The sequence below is a fragment of the Natrix helvetica genome, assembly GCF_964273705.1.
Source record: "Natrix helvetica genome assembly, chromosome: 3".
In the NCBI taxonomy this organism is placed as follows: Eukaryota; Metazoa; Chordata; class Lepidosauria; order Squamata; family Natricidae; genus Natrix; species Natrix helvetica.
In genome coordinates this window covers 47,785,464-47,810,173 of record NC_138549.1, presented here as the reverse complement: position 1 = coordinate 47,810,173, position 24,710 = coordinate 47,785,464, and the positions used below count along the sequence as shown (strand labels likewise).

The following is a 24,710-nucleotide window of genomic DNA, read 5'->3' as shown; positions in this document are numbered from 1 at the left end:
AAAGTCAAACCCGTAACTCTTTTTACTTAATTTGAATCTTTCTTTCAATAGTAAATATGTAAACCAATGGCAGATACGAGGATAGAATCACCAAAATAAAAATTATTATTTGACCATAAGTCCATCAGTCTGGTTTCACTGCCATTTCCTTTTTAAAAAAGCTTCCTGGGGAGGGGGGGGATACCCAGCGAGGCCTTCAAAAAACCCCTTGTTTTATATTTATTCTAAACTCTTAGGATAGCACGTCTAACAAAATGGTTATTAAAATGAACATTTACTTTAACCTTGTCATACCATAAATAGCCGTGCCATTCAAATCTTAATTCATGCCCCTCTAAAATGAGTAACTTCTTTTTCTGAAGATTACTGTATTTTTTAGAGTATAAGACGCACCAAGGTTTTAGGTAGGTAGATAGAGGGAACGAGAAATACAATAGGTAGGTAGGGAGAGAGAGAGAGTAGTTAGGTAGGTAAAGGGATAGAGAGAGAGAGAAATAGAGAGAGATAGAGAGAGTGTAGGTAGATAGGTAGGTAGGGGGATAGAGAGAAATACAGTAGATAGGTAGGGAGAGAGAGAGTAGTTAGGTAGGTAGGTAGATAAAGGGAGAGAGAGAGAGAGAGAGAGAGAGAGAGAGAGAAATACAGTAGGTAGGTAGGGAGAGAGAGTGTGTAGGTAGGTAGAGGGATAAAAAGAGAAATAGAGATAGAAAGAAATACAGTAGATAGGTAGGTGTTTCGGCTGGCACAGCACTTGATCAATGTAACTCTCATCAATTAGTTAAAAAGCTTTCCAAAAGGAAAAACGTTTTTTTACTGTGCAAACCTCCCCAAAACATTTTTTCTTTTTTTAAAAAGGCATGAATAGCCTTGGGGGGGTCTTGCAGAGTGCTGCTGGGGGACCAAAAAGGAGCAAAAATGCCCCATTTTTCACAAAAATGGACCCTTTTTGTCAAAAAAATTTGCATGCATACCCTTAGGGAGGCTTATAGAGTGCTGCTGGGGCAAAAAGCGGCCCTTTTTTGCTCATTTCTGCCCTTCCCAGCCCCCAGGAGCTCTCTGAAAGCCTCCATAAGGGTATACACGGCCATTTTGGTGAAGGGGTGGGGCTTCGGGAGGCAAAAAATGCTGTATTCAGTGTATAAGACACACCCAGATTTTCAGCCTCTTTTTTGAGGAAAAAAGGTGTGTCTTATACTCCGAAAAATACGGTAACCCACTCTTTTAGCCAGACCAAACAGGAAGCATCAAATACAATTCCAAGTCTGGTAAACCCAAACCTCCTCTTTCCTTAGCATCTTACAGTAATTTGCATCTAATTCTTGGTTTTTTCCCTTGCCATATAAACTTGGAGATATCCATCTGCCATTGTTTAAATGAAGTATCAGTTGCAAATATTGGTAATGTCTGAAACAGAAAGAGCATTTTTGGTAAAACATTCATCTTAATTACACAAATTCTACCCAGTACTAATAATTGCAATTTATCCCAATAAGTCTTTTTTGATATAATTCCAAAGAGGCACATAATTATTTTGAAACAGTTTGGCATTTGTATTTGTCAGTATAACTCTCAGGTAATTCACATTTTTCAACCTTAAAGCTAGATTTTTTAGGCAATTTGTCACCCTCCTGAGATGTCATATTCCTGGGTTTTTTCCTGCATCCAAGAACATTAAAACTGCCAGTTTCTAATTGTGATGTTGCAAATATTCAATAATATTTAAAACAGTCCCATTACCGCTTAACTGTCTTTTTGGCAGAAAGCCAGATTAATCTTCATGAATATATGCCTGTAGTACCTTCTTTAGTCTTTCAATCAGAATTGCAGCAATTCTGCAATTTTTTCCCCTAGATTTTCCTAGATAACAAAATTAAGTTTATACTCTGATTGGTCTTTTGAATATAAACTGCTTTGTATTTAATATTTAATCACACGTGCAAATATGGTGTATCCAAACTCAGGAAAAAGTCTAATGATATAGCAAGAATTGTTTAACAATGTAGGAATTTATCGTGGCTAGATTATTTACAAATTGCTGGAAGTGAATATAGAATTCAATTGCCTTTAATTTTTGAAGAAATACAAAAATACTGCTTTCCATTAAATATTAAGTGTTCCAGGTCTCCTCTATTAAACAGTACCATTTTATGGCAACAGGGAAATGTACCTTCCGTGTCCCAGCATCTGCTGTATGGAAGAGCCTTACCCGAGAGTCTGATGGCTCCAACTCTCGTTTCCAAAAGACTATTAATACCTGGTTCAATTGAAATTAGCAGTGTTTTTTTTTAAATGCATCCAAAGGGAAAAAAAAAATCTAGTCAGCTATTGAGAGTCATTACTATCATTGTCACCTCCACCACCACCAAACCAACTAAACCAGGGGTCTGCAACCTTAAACACTCAGAGACATTTAGACTCGTTTCCCACAGAAAACACTGGGAGCCACAATACCTGGGTGGATGTGGCCAACTCAGCATCACTCACTCCCACCCAGTCACATGACCCCCACAGCCACACCTACCCATGTTCACATGACCCCTCAGCCACACCTACCCATGTTTTGTGGGTCCCAGTATTTTCTTTTCTCTCTGTGTGTGGGTTCTCTCTCTCTCTTTCTCCCTCTTTCTCTCTCCTTACCTCTCCCTGTCCCTCTCTCTCACCTCTCCCCCTCTCATCTCTCTCTTTCGTGTGTGTGTGTGTGTGTGTGTGTGTGTGTGTGTTCCCTCCTGAATCATTTCCAAAACAAGCGAGGGCTGGTTTTTTTTTTTTTTTTGCTGATGTTGTTCTTTCTTCTTCTTTGGGTGCTTTTTACCATATGATTTAAATCAAGAGTCATTTCAGGTTCCCAGATAAATGAAGCTCTTTGGTCCCTCTGCTGTGGCTTCCTGTCGGCTGAACCTACCATTGGCTGGCCCCTCCCCTTGTGGGAGAGAAGCGCCCCTGTACTTGCCTCTTCTTCCGGCCCTTCCACCTTGATCACTTGGGGAGATGCACAACTTTTTATCTGCCCTGAAACACTGGACTGACCCAGCTGCAGCTTATGCTCCACGTCATAATAGGCTCAAGGAGGAGGGGACGCCATCTCCCCCATTGTGAAGTGCGCTAAATTTAAGTCTGCTGCGTAAGGTGCTGCAAGAGCAGCGAGCAAGCCATGGAAGTAGTGAGAGCAGCGTCAGCTGCAACTGCACCAATGTCTTGGGGTGGAGAGCAAGTCGTGCATCTTCCCAAGTGACCTAGGTGCGCACAGCACCAACAAGCGCTGGAGGAAGAAGCAAGTACAGGGCCGCTTCTCTCCTGCTCTGGAATATGGAGTGAGTCTCCCTCTGCCGCTGTCGCCCTTACTTTCTCAGGTGAGGAGTGACTGAGAGGGCAAGGAGTGGGGCCAGCCAATGGTGGGATCACCCGACAGGGAGCCACAGCAGAGGGCCCAAAGAGCTGCATGTGGCTCCAGAACCACGGGTTTCCAACACCCATCCTAAACTATGCTAACCTATAGTCATGTTCTCTTAAGACATATTTGGCAATGTATTTAAACTACAAAGAATCTAAGCAATTTGTGATACATGATGAGGCACAAAAAGGTACATAAGAGGCCACAATAGCTGATTATCATATGGTATGGTCATGGAATTAAAATGGGTTAAAGTTGTTTTGATAATTAACAAGAGTTTATTATCTTCAACAATACACTATTGTATCAATATAAAAACAGGTACATGCATGATATTTCATTTATCATTTGCATATTAGGTAGTCTTCGACATTACCACACAACTGAGCTCAAAATGTCTGTTGTTAAGCGAGAAATTTGTTAAGTGAGTTTTGCCCCATTTTATGACCTTTATTCCACAGTTGATAAGTGAATCACTGCAGTTGTTAAGTTAGTAATAAGGTTGTTAAGTGAATTGATCTTCCCCATTGACTATGTCAGAAGATCGCAAAAAGGGATTACACGACTCCGGAACACTGCAGTCTTTATGAGTCAGTTGACGTGCATCAGAATTATGATCTTGTGACCATAGGAATGCTGCAACAGTTGTAAGTGAAAAAATTATGAGTCACTTTTTTTCAGTGCCATTGTAACTTTGAATGGTCACTAAAAGAACTGTTATAAATTATAAATTATAAGCTAAAAAGACTCAGTGTCTCTAGTAACTCCACTGAAAAGTTTGCAGTTGATGTTACATAATTTCTTTGTGGCATTGGTTCTATTATGTTTCATTTATATATTTAAAATGTCAACTAGATTGCAGCTACCAAGGATCACCTATTTAAATATCCCATATACTACAGCAGTATTTTTAAATTATTTTCTCCCAGGTTCCCTTCCCACTTTTAAAAATTATCAAAGACCCCCAAAATTTTCTTGTATAGGTTACATACATTAATGATTACCATAATAAACATATAATTGATGCATTTGCTGCTAGTACAACGTCTCATTATTGTTTGATGTAATTTTAATATGGTACCATTTTTTCCAACAAAATCTAGCTTTATTTTTGAAAATCCTTGAATGGGTTTTGGGGAAGCACACTTTAAAAAACACTGTACTATGGAAAAATAGTGAATATGTTTGGCAGGTAAGAATTTAAATTCTGAATTTTTTATAGTATTATTTAATCTGGGGAAATTTAAGGAGCTCGATAGCTTACCTTGAGTGTTTTGCTGGAAAATATTATTTAAGTCTAAAGAGGAAGCTCTGGAATGTGATTTTTGAGGTCGTGGTGGGGGAACTGGTGGTTCTCCCCCTTTGTTCACTGTATCTTCAACAGATGTGCTAGAGTAAGACCTCAGAGAAAAATTGAAAAAAAGAAAAATTATTGATGGTTTTTGCTCATACTGCAAATAGTTCTATTTTTTTCATTATACTATCATTCATTATACTATCATTCATGACGATATACAGTATCTTATCTTTCATACAAGAGCTGAAAGCAGTTTTCATGACAATCCCTTCATTTTATCTGCACAAAAAATCTTGCGAGGTAAGTTTTGCCCAGAATGCAACAACTCGCCCCAGTTCTATTTAATTATTTAGAATTATTAAAATTATTTTAATTTCTGTCATTCACATTCACATTCACATTCACAATCCATCCATCCATACATCCATCCATCCATCCATCCATCCATCCAAGGATCCTTTGGCATCCTTTCTTTAATTATTCTATTCCATTTCTTGATATTAGTGTAACTCTTGTCCTGCAGCAAATTGGCCATGATGAGTTGTCTAATGGTGAGTTGGCTTCGGCAAGATGGTCATGGCAAGTTGGCCAGAGCTAATTGGCCTAGGTGAGATGTCTTAGATGTAGTTTTGCCTAGAATGTACTATTGATCCACAGTCAACCAATGACTGAGTCTTCTCAGTCCTACTTATATATCATAAACACCTTAACCAGCATATCAAACTGTCTTAAAATTATATTGGAAGCTATTCATTAAATTATGATCTCTACTTGTCTGTTTGGACAGAGCCCTGATACCTTGCCTGAAATTGAACTGCTTTGTATGATTCATCAACACTTTCTTAATAAAGAATTGAAGGAATAGGTGCTTATTAAGGATGACTAGTATAATAGTAAACAGGATGAGACCATATGAACCTATGGCATGTGGGGCTTCCGGTTTGTCCATAGGGGCGTTTTTTGCCCTCTGGAGCCTTCAGGGAAGCCTCCTGAAGGCTCCGGAGGTCGAAAAATGCCCCTAAGGACAAACCGGAAGTCACCATTCCCGAACTTCCAGGTTCCCCATAGGGCCATTTTTCACCCTCCGGAGGGCCTCCAGGGGGAGCATGGGGGGCTGTTTTCTCCCTCCCCAGGCTCCTAGGAAGCCTCTGGAGCCTGGGGAGGGCAAAAAAACCGCACCAAAAGCAGTGGGGAGAGGTGCTAGTTATGCACGCATGTGCCGGGTGTGTGTATCACACGTGCATGCACACTGGGTCATACACATAGCATTATGGGTTTGGCATGTCCATGCACGACCCCCTTGCACTCCCACTTTTGGCATGGGAGCCAAAAAAGTTTAGCCATCACTGTTATATAGTCATTTACAGACTCTTGCACATCTGCCTCTGACGACTTACCCTCATTTTTAAAAGGATAACTCAATTTAGTATCTGGCAAACTGCTAAGGGAAAGAATTTGTTTAAACTGGAACCAGTAAGTTTCCAGGGAATACATACAAAAAATAAGGAACACATGAGAAACAATGTATTCAGAGAGATTAAATCACATATCTCTATTCTTTCTATTTCTTCTTAATGAGCCTTTTATCCCAAACTCTAAGCTGCTTTTCTTTCTACTGGGTATATATTCTTCCTTCTCAAACTTTTCCATCACCCCGTTAGGGATGTAACCCTAGGCTTAAGCTTGGCAATGTATATAAGCTATGATTACTTTACTGTTACTTTAAATGTTAGAGGGATGTAATTGGCTTGCTACCTCAAGCAGCCATAAGAGGCAGCCAGAATGCTGTTAGTTCTCTCTCTGTATTTTGTTAGAAGCTGGTCGGAGTATTTTGAGGTATTGTGGTTTGCTACTGTTTAGAGAGGGCTGTGACATTTTTTGTATTTGATACCAAAAAATACTTTGGAGTATGGAGGACTAAGAATGTAGCATTCATCAAGCAGTGATGTCTTTTTCAAGGATTATGTGACTACACTTTGTAGTTGCTGCAAAATCATAGGAAAAGTCTACTCTGAGGAGTTGCAGATATTTATTTCACACATTTGTAAGGCCTGTGGCTTCTCAACCACTTCTCCTTGTTTTTTCTTTTGAAGACGTTTAGCTTCTTAGATAAGAAGCTTCTTATCCAAGAAGCTAAACATCTTCAAAAGAAAAAACAATAAAGTCCATTTGCGTCCTGAAAAAGCACCTTTGGAACAACCATGACCTGGAAGTCTGAGAATCTCTACATACTTTTGTGACCACACATCATTAAAAAAGCAAAAAAACAAAATCCAATAGAGAAAATGGTGAACCAACACAAATAAATAAAAGAAGCAGAAGGGGACTCCACTCAACTAGACCCAAATTCTGCTCACGTTCCCAGGCACTTTGAACACCCTTTCCAAAAGTGGATTAAAAAGAGGCAGAGTTTAGCAACTGCAACTCAAATAAAGCTGACTTTTGAAAAGTTGGAGCTAGATTTATTTTGTTTTGTTTTGTTTTATTGCTTTCAAATCAATCTTTACTCTCGGAAACATGCACAAACACTGTGGACCACACATTTTGAATGGGAACTATATAGTGGACATATTCTTACACAGGGATTTAATTTTCTAAAATATGTGAAAAGGAACAAAAATTAATCCACTAATATATCTACAGTATATTCTGTCACTTATTAAAACCATCTGGTTAAAAACTGCATAAGTTGTACTTTAGATACAATAAAAAATATCACACACACCCCAAAAAACCCTTATTTTGCTGATACTTATTGGCGAACCTATGGCATGTGTGCCTGAAGTGGCATGCGGAGCTGTTGCCTGGCATGCGCTTTGCTGCCTATTCCTCTTCCGGGTTCCTGGCACTCATTCCACACAATGATCAGCTGCCCTGTGTGTGCGTCAGTGCTGGAAACTGGAAGAGCTGGTCTTCTGTTTTCTAGCATGAGAATGCGTGATGGCCAACTGATGGTCGTGCATGCATGCACGTCAGTAACCAGAAGAGTAGTTGGCCGGCGCGCATGTGCATGTTGGAAATCTAAAATTCATTTTCCGGCATGCGCATGTCCCCCTAGGATGCTCCTCTTCTGGGTTGCAGTCCAGACAAGCACGTGAAGTGCACGCTCCCTTTTCGGCACTCAGTGCCGAAAAGGTTTGCCATCACTGCTACAGGAAGAACAATAGGAAATATTTTCTGAATGACAGTTACCCACTTTGTTTATACAGTTTAACTTTCTTAGGCTTATAGTACTGTAGCTTCATTATAAGGTCAAGATAAAAAAAATTAAGTTAGGTATGGCATTTATTGCAGATACGGATTAGAGGTGGCCATCTTTAAATGTGAAAAGTATATAAACAATTATTACAAGGAACTTTCAACTGTGTATGTTTAGAAATGTATTTGACACTATATTTCTTATAATGTAAATTTATTTATAAATTTACTGTGATGTGTTTCCATTTTTGTAAGTAGAATAAATAAAATCCATGCAGTTCACAAAAACAAAATAATGTGGGAAAGTACAATTATCTAGTAAATTATATACCAGTAGAAAGAAAAGCAGCTTAGAGTTTGGGATAAAAGGCTCACTAGGAAGAAATAGAAAAAATAGAGATATGTGATTTACTCTTTTACATGATAGTTAAACTGAATTGCTAATTGATTGAATATGATAACGAAAGATAATCAAATATAGGTTAAAATATATGAAATATGGATACATATAGTACTTTTAAGAAGATGAATATAAGTGAGGTGTATATTGCTTGTTATTTTATATAGCAGATCAACAGAATTGTAATAAGCATTGAATAGCATTGTAATTAAAAGATAATTAAATGTAAGCTAAGTAAAGATGTGGAAAAATGGAGGGGGAACTTGAAATATACCTATAATGGAAAATTATTGAGATTATAAAGAGAGAACTAAAAATTTGGGGCATGTAATGATGTACAACTATACAATATTATGATGAGAATAGCTGGAAATTGTAATCAGGGCCACACTTTGCCCTAAAAATAAGTTTGGAGGGTGGGTGGGTTAAAATATAATTACTATATATGTATACTTTTTTTTGTTTTAAAGGAGTATATATGTTGAAATTATTAATATGAAAGATGTGCATTGAAATGAAATTACTAACACCATCAACATTAAATGGAGCCCGCTCAGATGCTGAACTACACCATGTAAATGAGATGAGGAGTGTGGAAGAAAGGAGAGAGGCAAGAGGAAGAAGAGAGGGTTAGAGGAGAGGGTAGGGGGGGGGGGAAGAGGAGGAGAGAAAGAAGGAGTGGAAAGAGGAGAGAGGAGAAAGAGAAAGAAAAGGGGAAGTAGAGAAGAGAAGGATGACAGAGGGAAGAAAGGAGGTAGGGATGAGGAGGAGAGAGGGAGAAGAAAACAATGGATAGGGTATAAATATGGTGTATGGAGAGCAGAAGAGCCAATGATAGTTTTTTGGGGTTGATGGTAAGACGAATTGACATAATATTGAATAATACAAAATAGTGTTGTTTGCAATGGTGTACATGTGGTTATTTGTATGAAAATGAAAAAATAAAAAACTTTTAAAAAGTGTTCTCTGAATCTCTTGGTCTGCTTTAGAATTGCAATTTGTTGCAAAAACAGCAAAATAAATACTGATAGAATGACTTTTTATTTTTGCTTACTTACCTGGACCTTGGTCTCGTTTTAAGTGTGTTTGATTCTTGAGCAACTAAAATGTAAGATAATTTGTTAATAACACTGTGAGGAAATAAAACTATTCATAATATCAAATGATGCAACAGTATAACTCATTCTAAACATGAAACTGCTAGTGGATCTCAACTACATTTAGGTAAAAAACATCATTTTCATGATAAAACTATTAGAAAATAAGATTCCCATAGTTTATATTTAGATACTTTTTTATTTACAGTTTATATTATATAAACTGTATATTTACAGTTTATATTAGATACTTTTTTGTCTTTCTTTTCTGTAAAACAAACATGGACATTGAGTAAGGTCAAATTTGAATTAAATATTAATTCTACAATTAATTCTAAATATTATGTCTACAATTAACATGTAATGATACTGAGTTTTGGAATAGCAGTGTCCAGATTTAAACAAAATGAACTAAATCCTGTGACAATATTCCTTCTTATTTTCCTTGCTTGAAAAAACAAGGTTCTTTAACACTTCACTATTGGCAGGCAGTTAATTTACACACTTTACCATTACCTCCAAGAATTTGACAAATAATAGCTTCACTGAAACACCATAATTTTGAAATTCTCATTTGGAAAAAAAAGTTAGCCACATGACACTCATTCAAGAAAATCTGGCAAAAATGATTCAGTGTCTGTGGTCAGTGTCTCTTTGCACTTCTACCATCAGGCAGAAGACATCAAAGTATAGCCAGCCGAACAAACAGGTTTAAAGACAGTTTCTATCCTTGGGCTGTGAGACTTTTAAATACAACCACAATCACTCCATGCACATGCTAGTTTTTTTTCTTTTTCTTTCTTTTTTCGTTTCTGTTATAATTTTGCATCAGTGAGGTTAAAACCAATTTTGTTGTATTTAAGTACAACAACAATAAATATTATTCTTATACTTACTTATAAAAAAGCAAAGAGGGTGAGGTGTTAAGTACTTGGAGTAATCTACATGTAAATAGCCTTGTAAGTAGTTTTCACTCAGGTCCACTGTTACCTGCAGAAACTCATTCAAACCTGATTGGTTGGACGCCCTGCCTGAGCCCTATAAAAGGGCTGTTACCGGACAGGGTCTTTGCTGGATTCTGAGTCACTAATAAAGAGCTGTTGTTACTGAAGCCTGAGTTTGCCTCATCCGTTCCCACGATCTAACACTGGCGACGAAGGTGGGATTGAAAGGCAACTAGGCACCGAGAGCAGAAACAATCCAGCAAGTAATCCAGCCCGGAGCGAAGCATGGCAGCAAGCAGCCATCTTAAAGCGGCAGATTTGAATCAGCTTCAAGCAAGAAACAAGATGACTACGCACGCCCCACCGGCTCCGTTCGACCCAGCCACTGAACACTGGGAGTCCTACATGATGAGGTTCGACTGCTTCCTCGAAGCCAACGACCTCCTGGGCCTGTCTGAAGGCCGGAAGAAGGCAATGTTTTAAGCTACTGTGGACCTGAGGTGTTCGAGACAGCGAAAGACTTATCCCAGCCAACACCACTCCATTCGGTTGCTTGGTCGGTGCTTCAACAGACGCTGAGGACGCACTACGAATTCAACCTCCAGAATCAAAGGGAAGGCGAGACGATTAATCAATATGTTGCCGCGCTCTGAAAAGTCGTTGCAAACTGTAAATTCAGAGACTTGGACGAGCTCCTCCTTGACCGCATAATTTGTGGTGTTCGGGACATTAACTTGCAAAGGAGGCTGCTTGCTAAAAGTAACCTCATGCTCCAGATCGCCCTAGACGAAGCCAGGGCTACCGAGTCCTCGACCAAGTCGACGGAAATGTTGCAGAAGCAGAACAGCCCGAAGAGCGTGTGCAAAACCACTGGCGTGCATCACGAGACCGCAGAGCCAGAAGCGTCAGACAGCGATGAAGACGTCTACCGCATGCGCACTGATTGCAAGGAATCGGCATGGAAATTCGAATCACAGTTTCCATCCTGAGCCGGCTGCGGAGGCAATCACCAAAGATCGGCTTGCCATTTCAGGGATGCCATCTGCCAGCGTTGCAAGCGGAAGGGACATCGCCAGAGTCTGCAGGAGTAAGTTCCCAGCAGCCACCTGACAGCCACGGAATCAACTGGTGTACCCAAAGCCACAGAGACGTGGCAACCACGACCCAAGCAGCTGGAGGGAGCCACCGGAGCAACGTACCACATGACCATCGACCAAACCTGCGTCACACAAACCGCAAAACTGAGAGTCACAGTCCTCCTTGAGGGATCCTCATGCTCCATGGAGATAGACACATGGGGTCATCGCTGACCTCTATGTCCTGGGCTACGCTCAAGAAGATTGTCCCCAACCTGAAGAGGCACAAGCTGCGAGTTCCAGACATCCACCTAAACGACTATCAAGGGAACCGAGTCCCGGTTCTTGGACAAGTCACTTTCAGGGTGCAATACAAGTCATTCAATGGACTGCTTCCGGTGACAGTAGTAAACGGCGCGTTGCAAAACCTCCTAGGACTGGACTGTTTCAAACTCCTGGGCCTTGAAGTAACCGGAATCAACGCCATCCACGACAACAGCACTGAAGAACTCCTTAAGGAGTTCGAGGACGTCATTGGCACTGGTCTTGGAAAGTACGTGGGGACCCCCATATCATTTAATCTGGACCCAAATGTAGCTCCAATTAGACTGAAACCCAGGAGAGTGCCTTTCGCTCTCCGACCCAAAATTGACTTGGAATTGGACAAGTTAATTGGCCAGGGAATCCTACAGCCGGTATATCATGTATGCTGGGAGACCCCTATAGTGACTCTGGTCAAGCCAGACGGATCAGTCCGCATTTGCACGGACTATAAATGTACAATTAACAAAGCGTTGCAACAAAGTGCTTACCCTGTACCCATTGTACAGCATTTACTGCATTCACTTGGCTCTGGAAATGTTTTTGCAAAATTGGACATGGTGCAGGCATACCAGCAGTTGCCTGTAGATGGCACCACAGCGGAAGCCCAAACCATTGTGACGCATAGGGGTGCCTTTAAATGCACCCGCCTGCAATTCGGTGTTAGTATTGCCCCCGGACTGTTCCAAAGTGTCATGGAACGAGTTTTGCAAGGGATACCAAGAGTCGTCCCATATTTTGATGACATATTGATATCTGCCGCAAATAATGAACAACTGTTTAAAAGACTTAGGGCTGCTTTGACCAGGATTAGTGAAAAGGGTCTTCGCCTTAAAAAGGAAAAATGCCAAATCAATGTGCCAAGAGTCAAGTTCTTCGGGTATCTCATTGATGGCTCAAGGATTCACCGCACAAACGAAAAAATTAAAGCCATTCAGGACACTCCCACACCACGAAACCAGACCGAGCTCCAAGCGTTCCTTGGACTACTTAATTTCTACAGCGTTTTCCTCAAACAGAAAGCCACGGTTGCTGAACAGCTGCATCGACTCCTCAGGAAAAAGGCTACATGGACTTGGGGCAAGACTGAGGCTGCTGCATTTGCCGTGGTAAAAAAAACTTCTGTCAGTGGACACGTTCCTGGTTCAGTACAACCAGACTTTGCCACTTGTACTGACTTGTATCGCCTCGCCTTTCAGCGTCAGAGCCGTCCTCAGCCACCGCATGCCCAACGGAACCGAGGCACCCATCGCCTACTACTCAAGGACTCTCTCAGCGGCTGAGAGGAACTACAGCCAACTTGACCGGAAGGCTCTGGCTTCTGTAGCTGTAGTGAAACGGTTCCATAAGTTCTTATATGGCTGTGATTTCGAAATCATCACAGACCATAAACCACTTTTGGGACTACTGGCTGGGGACCGACCTACACCTGCATCGTTGTCACCACGGATGACCCGTTGGACTATTTTTTTAGCTGCTTACAGTTACCGCCTCATCCATAGACCATACTGGGGCATGCTGACGCCCTCAGCCGGTGCCCCCTACCAGAACTGCTTGCTGATCGGACCCCGGAGATGCCAGTTCTGCTCATAGACTGCCTGGAAGCTGGCCCTGTCTCTTCCAGCGAGGTCGCCCACCACTTAGCTAAAGACCGGACTCTGAAACAGGTTTTGAACTAGGTGTGGAGGGGGTGGCTCAAGGGACCGGGTGGGCCAGAGTTTAAATTGTTTTATGTTAAGAGGGATGAACTGTCCGTGGTAAATGGTTGTTTATTGTGGGGGGATCGGGTTGTCATTCCAGGAAAAATTGCAGTATTAGAAGCTTTGCATATGGAGCATCCTGGAATTGTCCGGATGAAATCATTGGCCAGGAGTTACATATGATGACCTAACATGGATAAGGAGATCGAGGAATGGGTGGCTACCTGCACACTGTGCCAGGAATCCAGACCAGCCCCCCCCCCAGAGGCACCCGCTAAGGAGTGGGAGTGACCTCAGGCACCATGGTCTAGGGTGCACATTAGAAGCTTTGCATATGGGGCATCCTGGAATTGTCCGGATGAAATCATTGGCCAGGAGTTACGTATGATGGCCTAACATGGATAAGGAGATTGAGGAATGGGTGGCACATTGATTTTGCTGGTCCAGTTCACGGCCAGATGTTCATGGTAGTTGTGGACACATATTCGAAATGGCTAGAGGTAGTCCTAATGACCTCGACCATGGCAGAAATGGTCATTAAGACACTAGGAAGACTTTTCTCCACACACAGCCTACCGATGTCTTGGTCTGCGACAACGGGCCTCAATTCACAGCTATGCAATTCGAGACCTTCCTAGCAGCACAGGGAATCAGACATGCCCTGGTCGCTCCATTCCATCTGGACAGTAATGAACAGGCGGAGAGAATGATGCGATCTGCTAAAGAAGCCCTATCCAAGATGGGGCCGGTTGATCGGCAAACATGGGTTGACCAATTTCTGCTAATCCAACATATAACCCCGAGTGCTACCACTGGGAGAAGCCCATCTGAGCTTCTAATGGGTCACCGGCTAAGGTCGCACTTAGACCGGTTGCAACCAAACTACTCTGCCATAACACCCCGATTTGAACAGCAAAATTAGACAGTTTAGCATAGGGGATTGGGTTTATGCCCACAACTACGCTGGGGGATCACTCTGGGTTCCTGCCATGGTCACAGGTATTACCGGACCTCGCTCATACCAGGTGTAGCTCGAGGACGGTTGCACTTGGAGGCACATTGACCAACTCTGTAGCTGCCTCTCCAAATCCAGTCTTAGGAAATCAGAGGAAACTCCTGCACGAGTTAGCCAAAGCCCTACCAACATGGAGCACGATTTCATTCCATCTACGGACACCTCAAATCCAAGGGTACTTGGGGAATTAGCTGTTGAGGGTGCAGAGCCGCAGTGAGTTCCGAACAAGCCAGCTCTAGGAACTCCAGCTGCGGCCTGTGAAAAGTTCCAGGAGGTTCTGCCATGCGCAGAAGCTGAGGCAACAGGTCTGTCCGACCTGACTGAAGATCTGGCGCCAACTGAAGTGCGCAGGTCTGGTCGAGCCACCAGAAAACCCGCCTACCTGCGTGACTATGTCACAAGTTGGATGAGCCAAACTAAGAGGGGAGGGGTGTTAAGTACTTGGAGTAATGTACATGTAAATAGCCTTGTAAGTAGTTTTCACTCAGTTCTGCTGTTACCAGCAGGAACTCATTCAAACCTGATTGGTTGGAGGCCAAGCCTGAGCCCTATAAAAGGGCTGTTGCCGGACAGGGTCTTTGTTGGATTCTGAGTCACTAATAAAGAGTTGCTGTTACTGAAGTCTGAGTCTGCCTCATCCGTTCCCACGATCTAACATGACGGAAACAATGTATTAAACCATGATTAATTGAACTGAATTATGTGTATACTGGATCAATGCCAGTACTCTGATGTAGTATAATTTTTATATAAGACTGCTTTGAGCTAATCCTATTTAATCGTGATACAAAGATGCTCTATTACCATTTAAAAGTGATATCCTACCATGTTACCTTCATCATATCATCAACCCACCACTAAATGAATTAAATTTGTCTTTAGTTGCTCCATTTTAAAAATGATGTTTTTATTTTCTCGTAGCACAAGTCTTGCCATGGATAGACAATCTACAATACATAATTAATTGTGCCAATGAAGACACAATCAAGAGACACAGAACCTGCCCGGTTTCTTTTAGGTACTTTGCTAGCATGTTTCTCTTCTCTGGTCTCTGGCTCCCTCTTCTATTTTTTTTTTTTTGTTTCAGGAAAGCTGAGAAATTTACCAGCCAGCTCTATAAGAACGTTTGTGTCAGAGAAATGAGTATCTTTACAAATAAATTTCTTTATTTTTTGAAAGAAAATTTCTTTAAATGAGTCAAAACCATATTAGCTTCCAGGTCTTTGATCTGTAGATGGTCTGAGAACTTAGTGCAGTAGGAAATCCTGCTTTATCATGAAGTCCCTTTTCACCTAGTGAATCAGCTATTTCAGTGCCAGTTCTAACAGAGGGCTAATTCTATGGGTCAAACCATTTGAAGGAATTCACGTTTAAGGAGAGTGATTAGTGATTGGGTTTCCTGCTGGCAGGTGACATTGTGTGGCAGAGGAAAAAAATCTGGCAAATCCACCTATCACTTTCCTTACTTTGTTCTGCATTAAAACTGTATGGTAGCCAGGTCCATTGGGTTTGTCAATGAAAATGTAAGGTCCTGCCTCACCAGCCTTCTCAAGAAAGTAGAACTCCTGAAACAAACTGCATTTGAAAAGGAACTTTTATTGGAAGACAGGGATAGCAGAGAGTGTAGGCAAAACCTGAATTTCACGCACTGGAGCGTTAGGTTAAACCACTCCTTTCGAGGCCCCTCCCAATGTCCAGTTCATCTTTGATCCAATCCCATTCTTTCCCACCTTCCAATACCTTCCTATTAAACTTAATCAAAAAGTGGGATGGTAAGAACTTGTCTAACAACAAATGGGCAGGTAACATCATGTCTAGCAACATGCTAGACATTGCAACAGAACTTGACATTGATCCTTCATTCATCAGAGTTTCAATTGGTGAGCCTATCATTTCACTGAACGAAAGTGTTGTAAAGGATCTCTCTATTGATCAAGCGTATGAATATAGGATCACACAGCCAATCAGGACAGGAGAACTTCCCACAGATCTGGTACTTCTGGAAATTGCCCCTATAAGCCATTCATACTGGTTGACAACTGCAAATGGGCGTTGAACATGGCTTTAAATGCAAAACTCTCCAAAACTTAAGAATGATAGTGGAATACATCGTTGATGTGTACTACCCTTGCTGGTTCAACATCAAAGTAAAACATTTCTGGATTGAAGGCCCATGTCATGTGTTGTTCCAACTGCAGCAAGTCAGACTGCAAAAGATACTGTTTTATCAACCATTCAGCACTCAGCATGGTACACTTTCAGTGAAATGATAACCCAGACACTCTTGATCATCGACTTGAGGGGTGCAGACAATGATGTGCTGGAAGATTTTTCTGTACATGCGAATAAAACAACATTAATCAACGCCAGAGCATCCACTCTGCTGGAGTTGATTGATTGATCTGAAGATGTATATGAGCCACTTTTGACATGCAAACTGACTACAGTGGAAATAAATAAGTTCACTGATGAACCAATGCAAGTACCACAGTGGCGCTGTCATGCACAATCAATAGAGATGTGTGAAACAGGTCACAGAGGCAGCAAGTAGAGTGTATACACATTAGAAACGTTAGAGAAAAAGAAGCAGGTTGTCAGCTGATGTTGAAGAATGAATCAAAACAAAACTTGATGAAAATTGCTTAAACATTTTTGCTTTCTGATATTAGTTTATGGTTGCATGGATTATTTTTTGCTTAGCTAGATAAAATGCATGCATTAAAAAAACTTTAATTTTTGTAGCACAAGGTGTAATTTTGAGAAGATAAAGTTAACAGCATTTGTGTTACAAAAGACTTGAGTTGGGTATATATATAATCCGACATTGATTTACCATACCAAACTAAACGTTGCGAAGTTGCAAAAATAACAGCAGATTTGAATTCTTGGTGTAAAAACAAGAACCCCTCACTGGAAAAAAAATTTTTTACCCCATTAAATGACACACAAATAAGAGACGTGAATGACTTAGAATCCCAAGTCAAAATAGTAAAAATAGATTGATCTTCGTTCTAGTACTGACAGTGACACACTTCAACATTCAGGAGAAATAGCATCAAATCTATCCTTTGGAAGAATCTGCATCTAAGGTTCACCTGTGACAAATCTGAATCCGAAGATTGATGTTAGAACATTTTACAATCCTGGAATGGAATCATTAACAGGAACTGCTAGCCTATTGCCATCCAGTGAACAAGATTCTATATAAAAGCCCATAATGAAACTTCTTATAAAATGACAGCTCTTTGGAACTAACAGACTTTCAAAAGAAAGTACAGCCTTTATTGAGAACAGAACTATTTACTCAGAACAAGAGCTTGATGGGACTTGGAAACTAGACTAAAGCTGTTAGCTGAGGGTCTACATCTGCTGGAACAATGCATGCTTTTCAAATCCAATGTTTGGCAGTCTAGCTAACATAATTCAATTTTACTTGTTAAATGTTATAAACCTTTGGTTTGCTTGGTTTTTGGATTCTGCATTGTTGTTTAATGTTGACTTTACTATTTTTTTTCTATATGACACCTTTTGGGGAATTTGATAAAGGGAAAACTTTTTCTTCCCATAATATTAGACATTTAGATATTTTCCATTGGCTATATTTGTTTTTATACAAGAAACTTTCCTTACCTGTTTTGAAAGACAAATGTTGAGATACTTTAAATTCCTTTGGCACTGCTTGGGTAGAATCACTCACTTTCAGACCTAATTGGAAAGAAATAATGAATTATTATTTAATATTGATTATTTGAGACTAAATTATTACTATTAATTTCCATTAGAAGTGCCCTTGGGAATATTTTGCATCATTGTAAGAAATAATGCTTTATAAAGAGAGCAAATTTACAAACAAATTATTCTGCAAAGTTCATGCATAAAGCTTAAAAGTCAGACTCAATGTATCATACATGTAAAGTTTTCAACAAACAAAAATAAATCTGCTAGGGATTGAGTGTTTTCACCAATCAATTCCCTAACAATTTGTTGTTGAGGCTGAGAAAGTTTCCAGAATAGAATGAGCTGCAGTAAAATGAATTGGCAAAACAAAACAAAAAAAAACACCTGCTTTGTGGATCAAAGCTTGTTAGATTCCAATTCATTCTGAAACAGAAAGGTTCCTTTCACAGTGCAAACTATATCTATTCATCAATGACACAATGTAAAATAAAGTATTCAAAGCACATTAAAATTATTTACATTATACAGATACATAATTTATTTTAACAGGAATGAAAAACTAACAGCAATAAAAAGAGAAATCATAGAACAGCAATATTAGCAGTAAATTTGGAATTGATTACTATAACCCGAATAATTTCTTGGGGCAAGCAAAGGCAGAACTAATAATGAAACTTTTTGCACCTATAACAACATTTACCATGATTATAACTCATATGTCTTCCAAATTAGCCCTCTATATGTGTTTGAATAGATTATAAACACAACAAGCAAACAATAAGTAGGCATTATAGATTTTCTTTAAAAATTGACCCTTTTTGATAATAAGAGAATACAGATTGGATACAACACATAATGTTGAGTGAGACCTAAGTGAATCGTCTGATGATTTTTAGCTTCTAGGTTCATAGTTAGTATCCCAATATCAGTTCTATAGTTCAACAGTGGGATTATCTATCAATAAGTAGTGATTTACAGTGAGTAATTAATGACACATACAGATACAGATATTGTTTTATGCTAATCTCTACATAAATTTATACATATGCATTCTCAACAAGAATTGAGTATTATTTGGAGCTTAAAATTCAATTTTCAGGTTGCAAAGTATACATATTTCCAAATATATCCAAATTCATGAATTTTGTTGCTATTTTACAATACTTCAAAAGCATAAGCCTCCCAACGTAAATTACCCTCATGAAGTGTGTTTTGCTTGATAACATAGAAGAAACTGTGGAGGTGTCTGGGACGGTTATCTAATTAGGTGGTTATCTAATTTAGGTATCCACACAGAACAATTCATATATTGTTAATTCCTACAAGATTATAGCAATTTTATTCTGAGACACTGACTCAGCTGCAATTTCCTTACTGTGTGCTATCTCACAGATTTCTAATAACAATGCTGTTCCTAGAGGAATTAATAAAGGGTACAACATGATAACTTATCTTCACGTTTTGGTAACCTCCTTTTTTATGCCATGTCTTCATGATGTTGCCTTTATCTTATTCCTTGCCAGCTGACACCTGAATTAGGCTAAAGTTATCTTTAAATATTCCAGTTTAACTGTAGTGTTTCCCAGCACAGTTTTTGCCATGACATAATGTGCCAGGCTTTATCAATGGCTGTTGACATCATCAGACCACTTCCCTCCCATAATTGTGACTGCCCTCCATTTGGCTTTCCTCCCTAACAAGAGAGACAACTGACTTCCATAGAGGCACAAGTCAGTACAGTAACTCAGGGACACTGTCTAAAGTGTATATCAAATCTTATGCAGGTTCCATATCAACTGAGGTTTAATGCCATTTTGCATGCACTAGCCATCTGTTGCACTAAAAGTCCACTTAAACTGAGAAGAAAAAGGCTGATTCTATAAATTGTGTTTATAAAGGAATTTAGAACTGACATTGGAGGCAAATGCCTATAGAGATTCTCAATCATCCAGGACATAGTCGTCCCAAAGGTGCTTTTTCCAAAAAGCAACCAGAATTTCTTGGGTTTTTTTTTTGAAAATGTTGTTTCTCATCCAAGAAACTTATTCAGTTCAGAACTGAAGGAAGCTTCTTGGATGAGAAGTGAAACATTTTCAAAGAAAAAAACCAAGAAAATCCAGTTGGCTTTTGGAAAAAACACCTTTGTGGTGCTTAAAGAGAATTTGAAGAAAAGGATATGTGGTTCTGAGATACACAGAAATGTAAGAACGAAATTCAAAATAACCTTGCCTTAATGTTGTTTCATAGAAGATGGGACTGAAACTTGGATAGTTTTTTGAAGTTCAGTTATTCTACATTATTACAATAAAGAGTATTCCTGCAGTCCCTGCTGTGCCTGTTTCTTGCTACCTCAAAGGATGGGTACACTTACTATTAAGTGTATTATAGTTTTTTGGTCTGCTTCTGCCATAAGAAGGTTTGTGTGACGTCAGGGTAGCTTTTTCCAATAAAGTAATTATTTTAATTTTCCTCTTCAATATTGATAAATTAAAATTTATTACATCATCTCAAATACTGCATTCTCAGCTTAAACAGGAGGAAAAAGAGGGTGCACAGGATGAAGGGGACATACAGGGCACAGAGCAATGAAAAACGTGATGGAACTTCACTGGAACTAAAATCAAAGTGTTTCTTGAGGAGTTGGGTTGTTTGTCACTCCTGCTAAAAAAAAAAAAATTCACAGAACAGAGAATGAGGGTTTCTTTGAAAACCAACAGTGACAATCGTAGCTGCCTAAATACGCTACTTGTCACAGAGATGATTTTATTTATTTATTTATTTATTCTTAGCGCTTATAGACCGCCCCCTCTCCCGAAGGGACTCGGGCGGTGTACAGTCCATATCAAAAATACATCATGAATAACTATAAAATTTAGACAATTAAAATTATTAAGTAGATAGATAAATAAATACTACTACTGGCAAGTTATAACTACTGGCAAGTTATTTTCTAAAGGCTAGCTACTGCGTTTCCCTGAAAATAAGACCCGATCTTATTTTCTTTTAGGCCCCAAAATAAGCACTCGGTTTTATTTTCAGGGAGGTCTTATTTTTTTTGATGTGCAGGAAGCGGCAAGTGTGGGTGCCGATGGGAGTGGGAGCACTGCTACCACCCGCCCCACTCTCTATCCCATCATCTACTTGACTGTGGCCACAACATACAAGCTCTTGGTACACCGTGGCCTCTGCCCTCCCTGCCTACTGGCCCTGTTGCAAGACCTGACCCTACCAGGTCTTGTTGCGCTGGAAGAGCTGCTCATGGCAAAACACTGTGAGGCTTGTTATGCTGGTGGAGCCACTCTAGGTAGGACACTGTGAGGCTCGTTGTGCCAGTTCAGCTGCTTGCAGCAGGATACTGCCTTGTGCTGTTGTGCACGAGCGGCTCCACTGGCACGGCAAGCCTTGTGGCATCCTTCTGAGAGCAACCTCACCAGTGCGACAAGTTTTGCGGCATCTGGCTGCAAGGGGCCACAAGTGGCTGCAGAAGTTGGGCAGTGGTGTGAAAGGTGTTGAGGCATGGGAGGCATGGCTGCAGCGGGCCAAAGGTAAGCAGGTGCAGGGCACATGAGGCACCTCCAACTCCCCCACCCCTGCCCTAGCTTGATTTTTACATCTGAGCCTTGTCCCACCTTGTACAATCAGATGGTGGTCGGGCTTAACTAGAGCTTATTTTTGGGGTAGTGCTTATATTAGGCGCAGGCATGAAGAGTGGGCTATGATTTGTTTTCAGGGTAGATTGTATTTTCAGGGAAACACAATAATACTGCTTTTGATATGAAATATATGAGTACAAATATTTTTTCTAGAGTTGCACTGATTTTCTCCTTCTCCCCATTCATTTGCAGGTGATTGGAAGAAGATACAGGAAATGAAATCCAACTAATAATCAGATATCATGTTGAAAATTATTTAATTTGTCAACACATGGACAGACTTTACTATAGTTTGAATTGGGAAAGTGAGTGTTGTATACCAAGCTAAGTCCAAAAATGCTAGACAATTCCTGGAAGACTGACACTCAGCCATCAACAGGCACATAGGGATAAACATCTACATTCTATTCCAAAGAGAAAATTAAAAAGTGAAAAGACCACAACATCTCCTTGTCAGCAATCAACATCCTGATAAGCAGAGATTAACATCAAGATTAATATTAAAATCAAGCAATAAACAATAGTCCAAATCAAGGAACCACCACCTCAGACAAACAATCGAACACTAAACAACAACCTAATTAAGAACCACCAAATTGACACTTGGCAAGTCACTTGTCCTAAAAACTCCACTCCCTTCAAGCATTATCCTAGTTGACTAATGAAATATCTGCAAGAAAACAATCAAACTCTGACAATACCAAGAACCCCATGAATTACTTAAGTAATTAGAATAAAGCTTCTAGAACCATAATATGAATTGAAGCCTGTTAAAAACTTTTACTACCACCAAGATAACGATGCACTTCAGGGAGATCAGTACTAAAACCTAAACACAATATCTCTAATCTCTGAGGGAGATGGATGGTTAAGAAGTGTGAAATATAAATAAAATAATATGTTCCACAGGCAAGCAACCATGATAGAGAAGGTCCTTATTTTTTATCTCATCCAATGAACCTCCTTAGGAAAGGATATCTATAACATTCCCTAACTCCCCATTCTGGTAGATGTAGATGTAACAAGGAAAAGAGTCCTTCAAATAATCTGGTCTTAAGCCATATAGGGCTTTAAAGGTGACAACCAGCACATTGAATTGGATCCGGAAGCAGCCAGCCAGCCAGCCAATGCAGCTCCTGAAGGAAAGATGACACATATGCACATCTAGGCATGCACAAAACAAGCATCACTGCTGTATTTGAATAAATTGAAGCTTCTGAATACTTTTCAAGGGCAGCCCCCTGGAAGGGTCCAGGTGATTCAAAAGAAGCTAAAAAGAGAAGAGTAGTCCACTTATATGAGCCTCCATTAAACTTCTGGGGCATTTAAGCAAAATAAAGGATAAAAATGGGGCTCAATCAGCCCCTAATGAACAATGCCACCTTCCATTTCTTTTTCAGACTCCTCACAATTTCTCACATGTCTTCTGAACACTGTCCTCTTTCCTTGTCCCTTTGATCTGTCAGCCACGCTGGTTTGGATACAGGTTTAGCTCTCCTTCAGAACAGCATTAATCCTTAACCATGAAGAAACACTAGTATGGGTGTTTTCCATCCAACAGAATTTGGATAAAACATATTTACCACTTTAAAACTGATTGAGACTACAATTTAGAATTGTACCTTGTTTATCATCAGTAATGGTATCCTGAATCAGGGCAGCTTTAACAGGTTTCTCATCAATTGAAAGCTGTTTATGGAAGAAAGGGTATCCATTTGTGAAGATTTTTTTAAAAAGTAAAAGAAGGAAGACACAAATTTAAGTTGACAGTCAAGTCATTCAAAAATGTACAAGCTGAAAGAAGCCAATAATCTGGGGAAAGATGTGGAAGAAAATATCTTTAGGGATAAATTAAAATTCCTTAATTATTTTTATAATTTTGTTATGGAAATACATGCTGTATACTCTTATGCAAGTTTTTCCAGAAGTATCTTACAGATGCCTAATAGGTTTGTTCAGAATTGCAGTCTAGTATCATTCTGTTAACATTATTTTTATCACAGACTGCAATTTGTGAATGGTGCTGCATTATAATGGCAAATTAACATTTGACAAACACATGAGTACAACCTGAATATTTTATGAGCACTGTTCACAATACCTGCAAAACGCCAAACCATAACATTTTAGACAGTTCATCAAGCCTCATAGTGGAAATACTATCCCAGGTAATTCTTTTTGTTTGACTATAATAGAGAAGTATACTTTTATTGTGGCAATAAGAAGTACCCCCATACATATGTGAATTGCATTCACTTTCAACTGTATACAGTAAGATGCCTGCCCATCCACGTGAACTGCTTAAAATGTCCTTGCAAGAAAACATTCACAGCAAGCTTTAAATATTTTAGTCATCTGTAAGACTTTCTCTCCAAGCACTGGGAGAAGTCTAGATAATCACACTTTAGAACTTTGATTTGGCACCAAGTTTGTTGTTTTTAAAGTTTTTATAGTTTTAAAGTGATTTTATGTGTTTTTTGTTCTTTTATTGGGAGTCATCCAGAGTTGGCTGAAAGATAGGCAGCTACATAAATGTTTTAAATAAATATAATTTCCATTAATAAGAGGGTGTGGGAAGGGCAGGCGTCAGGGGAGAAGAACTGATCAGGAATCAATGACCCCGTTAAACCAAATTGTTTATTTTCATCAATAACCATATCTGAAAGATAGTTTACCCAACATGCTGAGCTAATAGAATAAATAATGAGAAGGAAATCCAGATGGGTTATATAAAATATTTCAACATCATGCAGTAATTTCTACTGTGTCTGCCTTTTTCTTTGTCTTGCCTGTGCAATGTAGTAGGTCAAGGGTACATGCACTTTAGTTCTGCTTTTGCTCAGGTCTGCTCAGCAAGCTGCCAATGCTTTGCTGGGAACCCAGTGTACACATTAGTAGCTTGCATGCTTAATACATTTATGTTGTATTTTTGAAGTGATT

The 24,710-nt window shown here is 39.7% G+C and overlaps 1 protein-coding gene across 7 annotated transcripts in view; it reads right to left on the bottom strand.

Moving 5' to 3' along the window:
- REPS2 (RALBP1 associated Eps domain containing 2) overlaps positions 1-24,710 on the bottom strand; it is a 93,367-nt gene that overhangs the window by 33,712 nt on the left and 34,945 nt on the right. For 5 of the 7 annotated variants that reach the window (XR_014175023.1, XR_014175024.1, XR_014175025.1 and 2 more), the window contains exons 10-14: positions 23,393-23,459; positions 18,070-18,144; positions 9,345-9,387; positions 4,656-4,792; positions 2,207-2,254 (exon numbers count right to left, since the gene is read on the bottom strand). Coding sequence is in view for 4 of the 7 variants with exons in the window: in XM_081948768.1 (XP_081804894.1) it covers positions 2,207-2,254; positions 4,656-4,792; positions 9,345-9,387; positions 18,070-18,144; positions 23,393-23,459 (370 nt within the window). In the remaining 3 variants the exon portion in view is untranslated. The remainder of the gene's footprint in view (positions 1-2,206; positions 2,255-4,655; positions 4,793-9,344; positions 9,388-18,069; positions 18,145-23,392; positions 23,460-24,710) is intronic. The other 2 variants (XM_081948770.1, XM_081948769.1) reach the window with 1 other exon arrangement.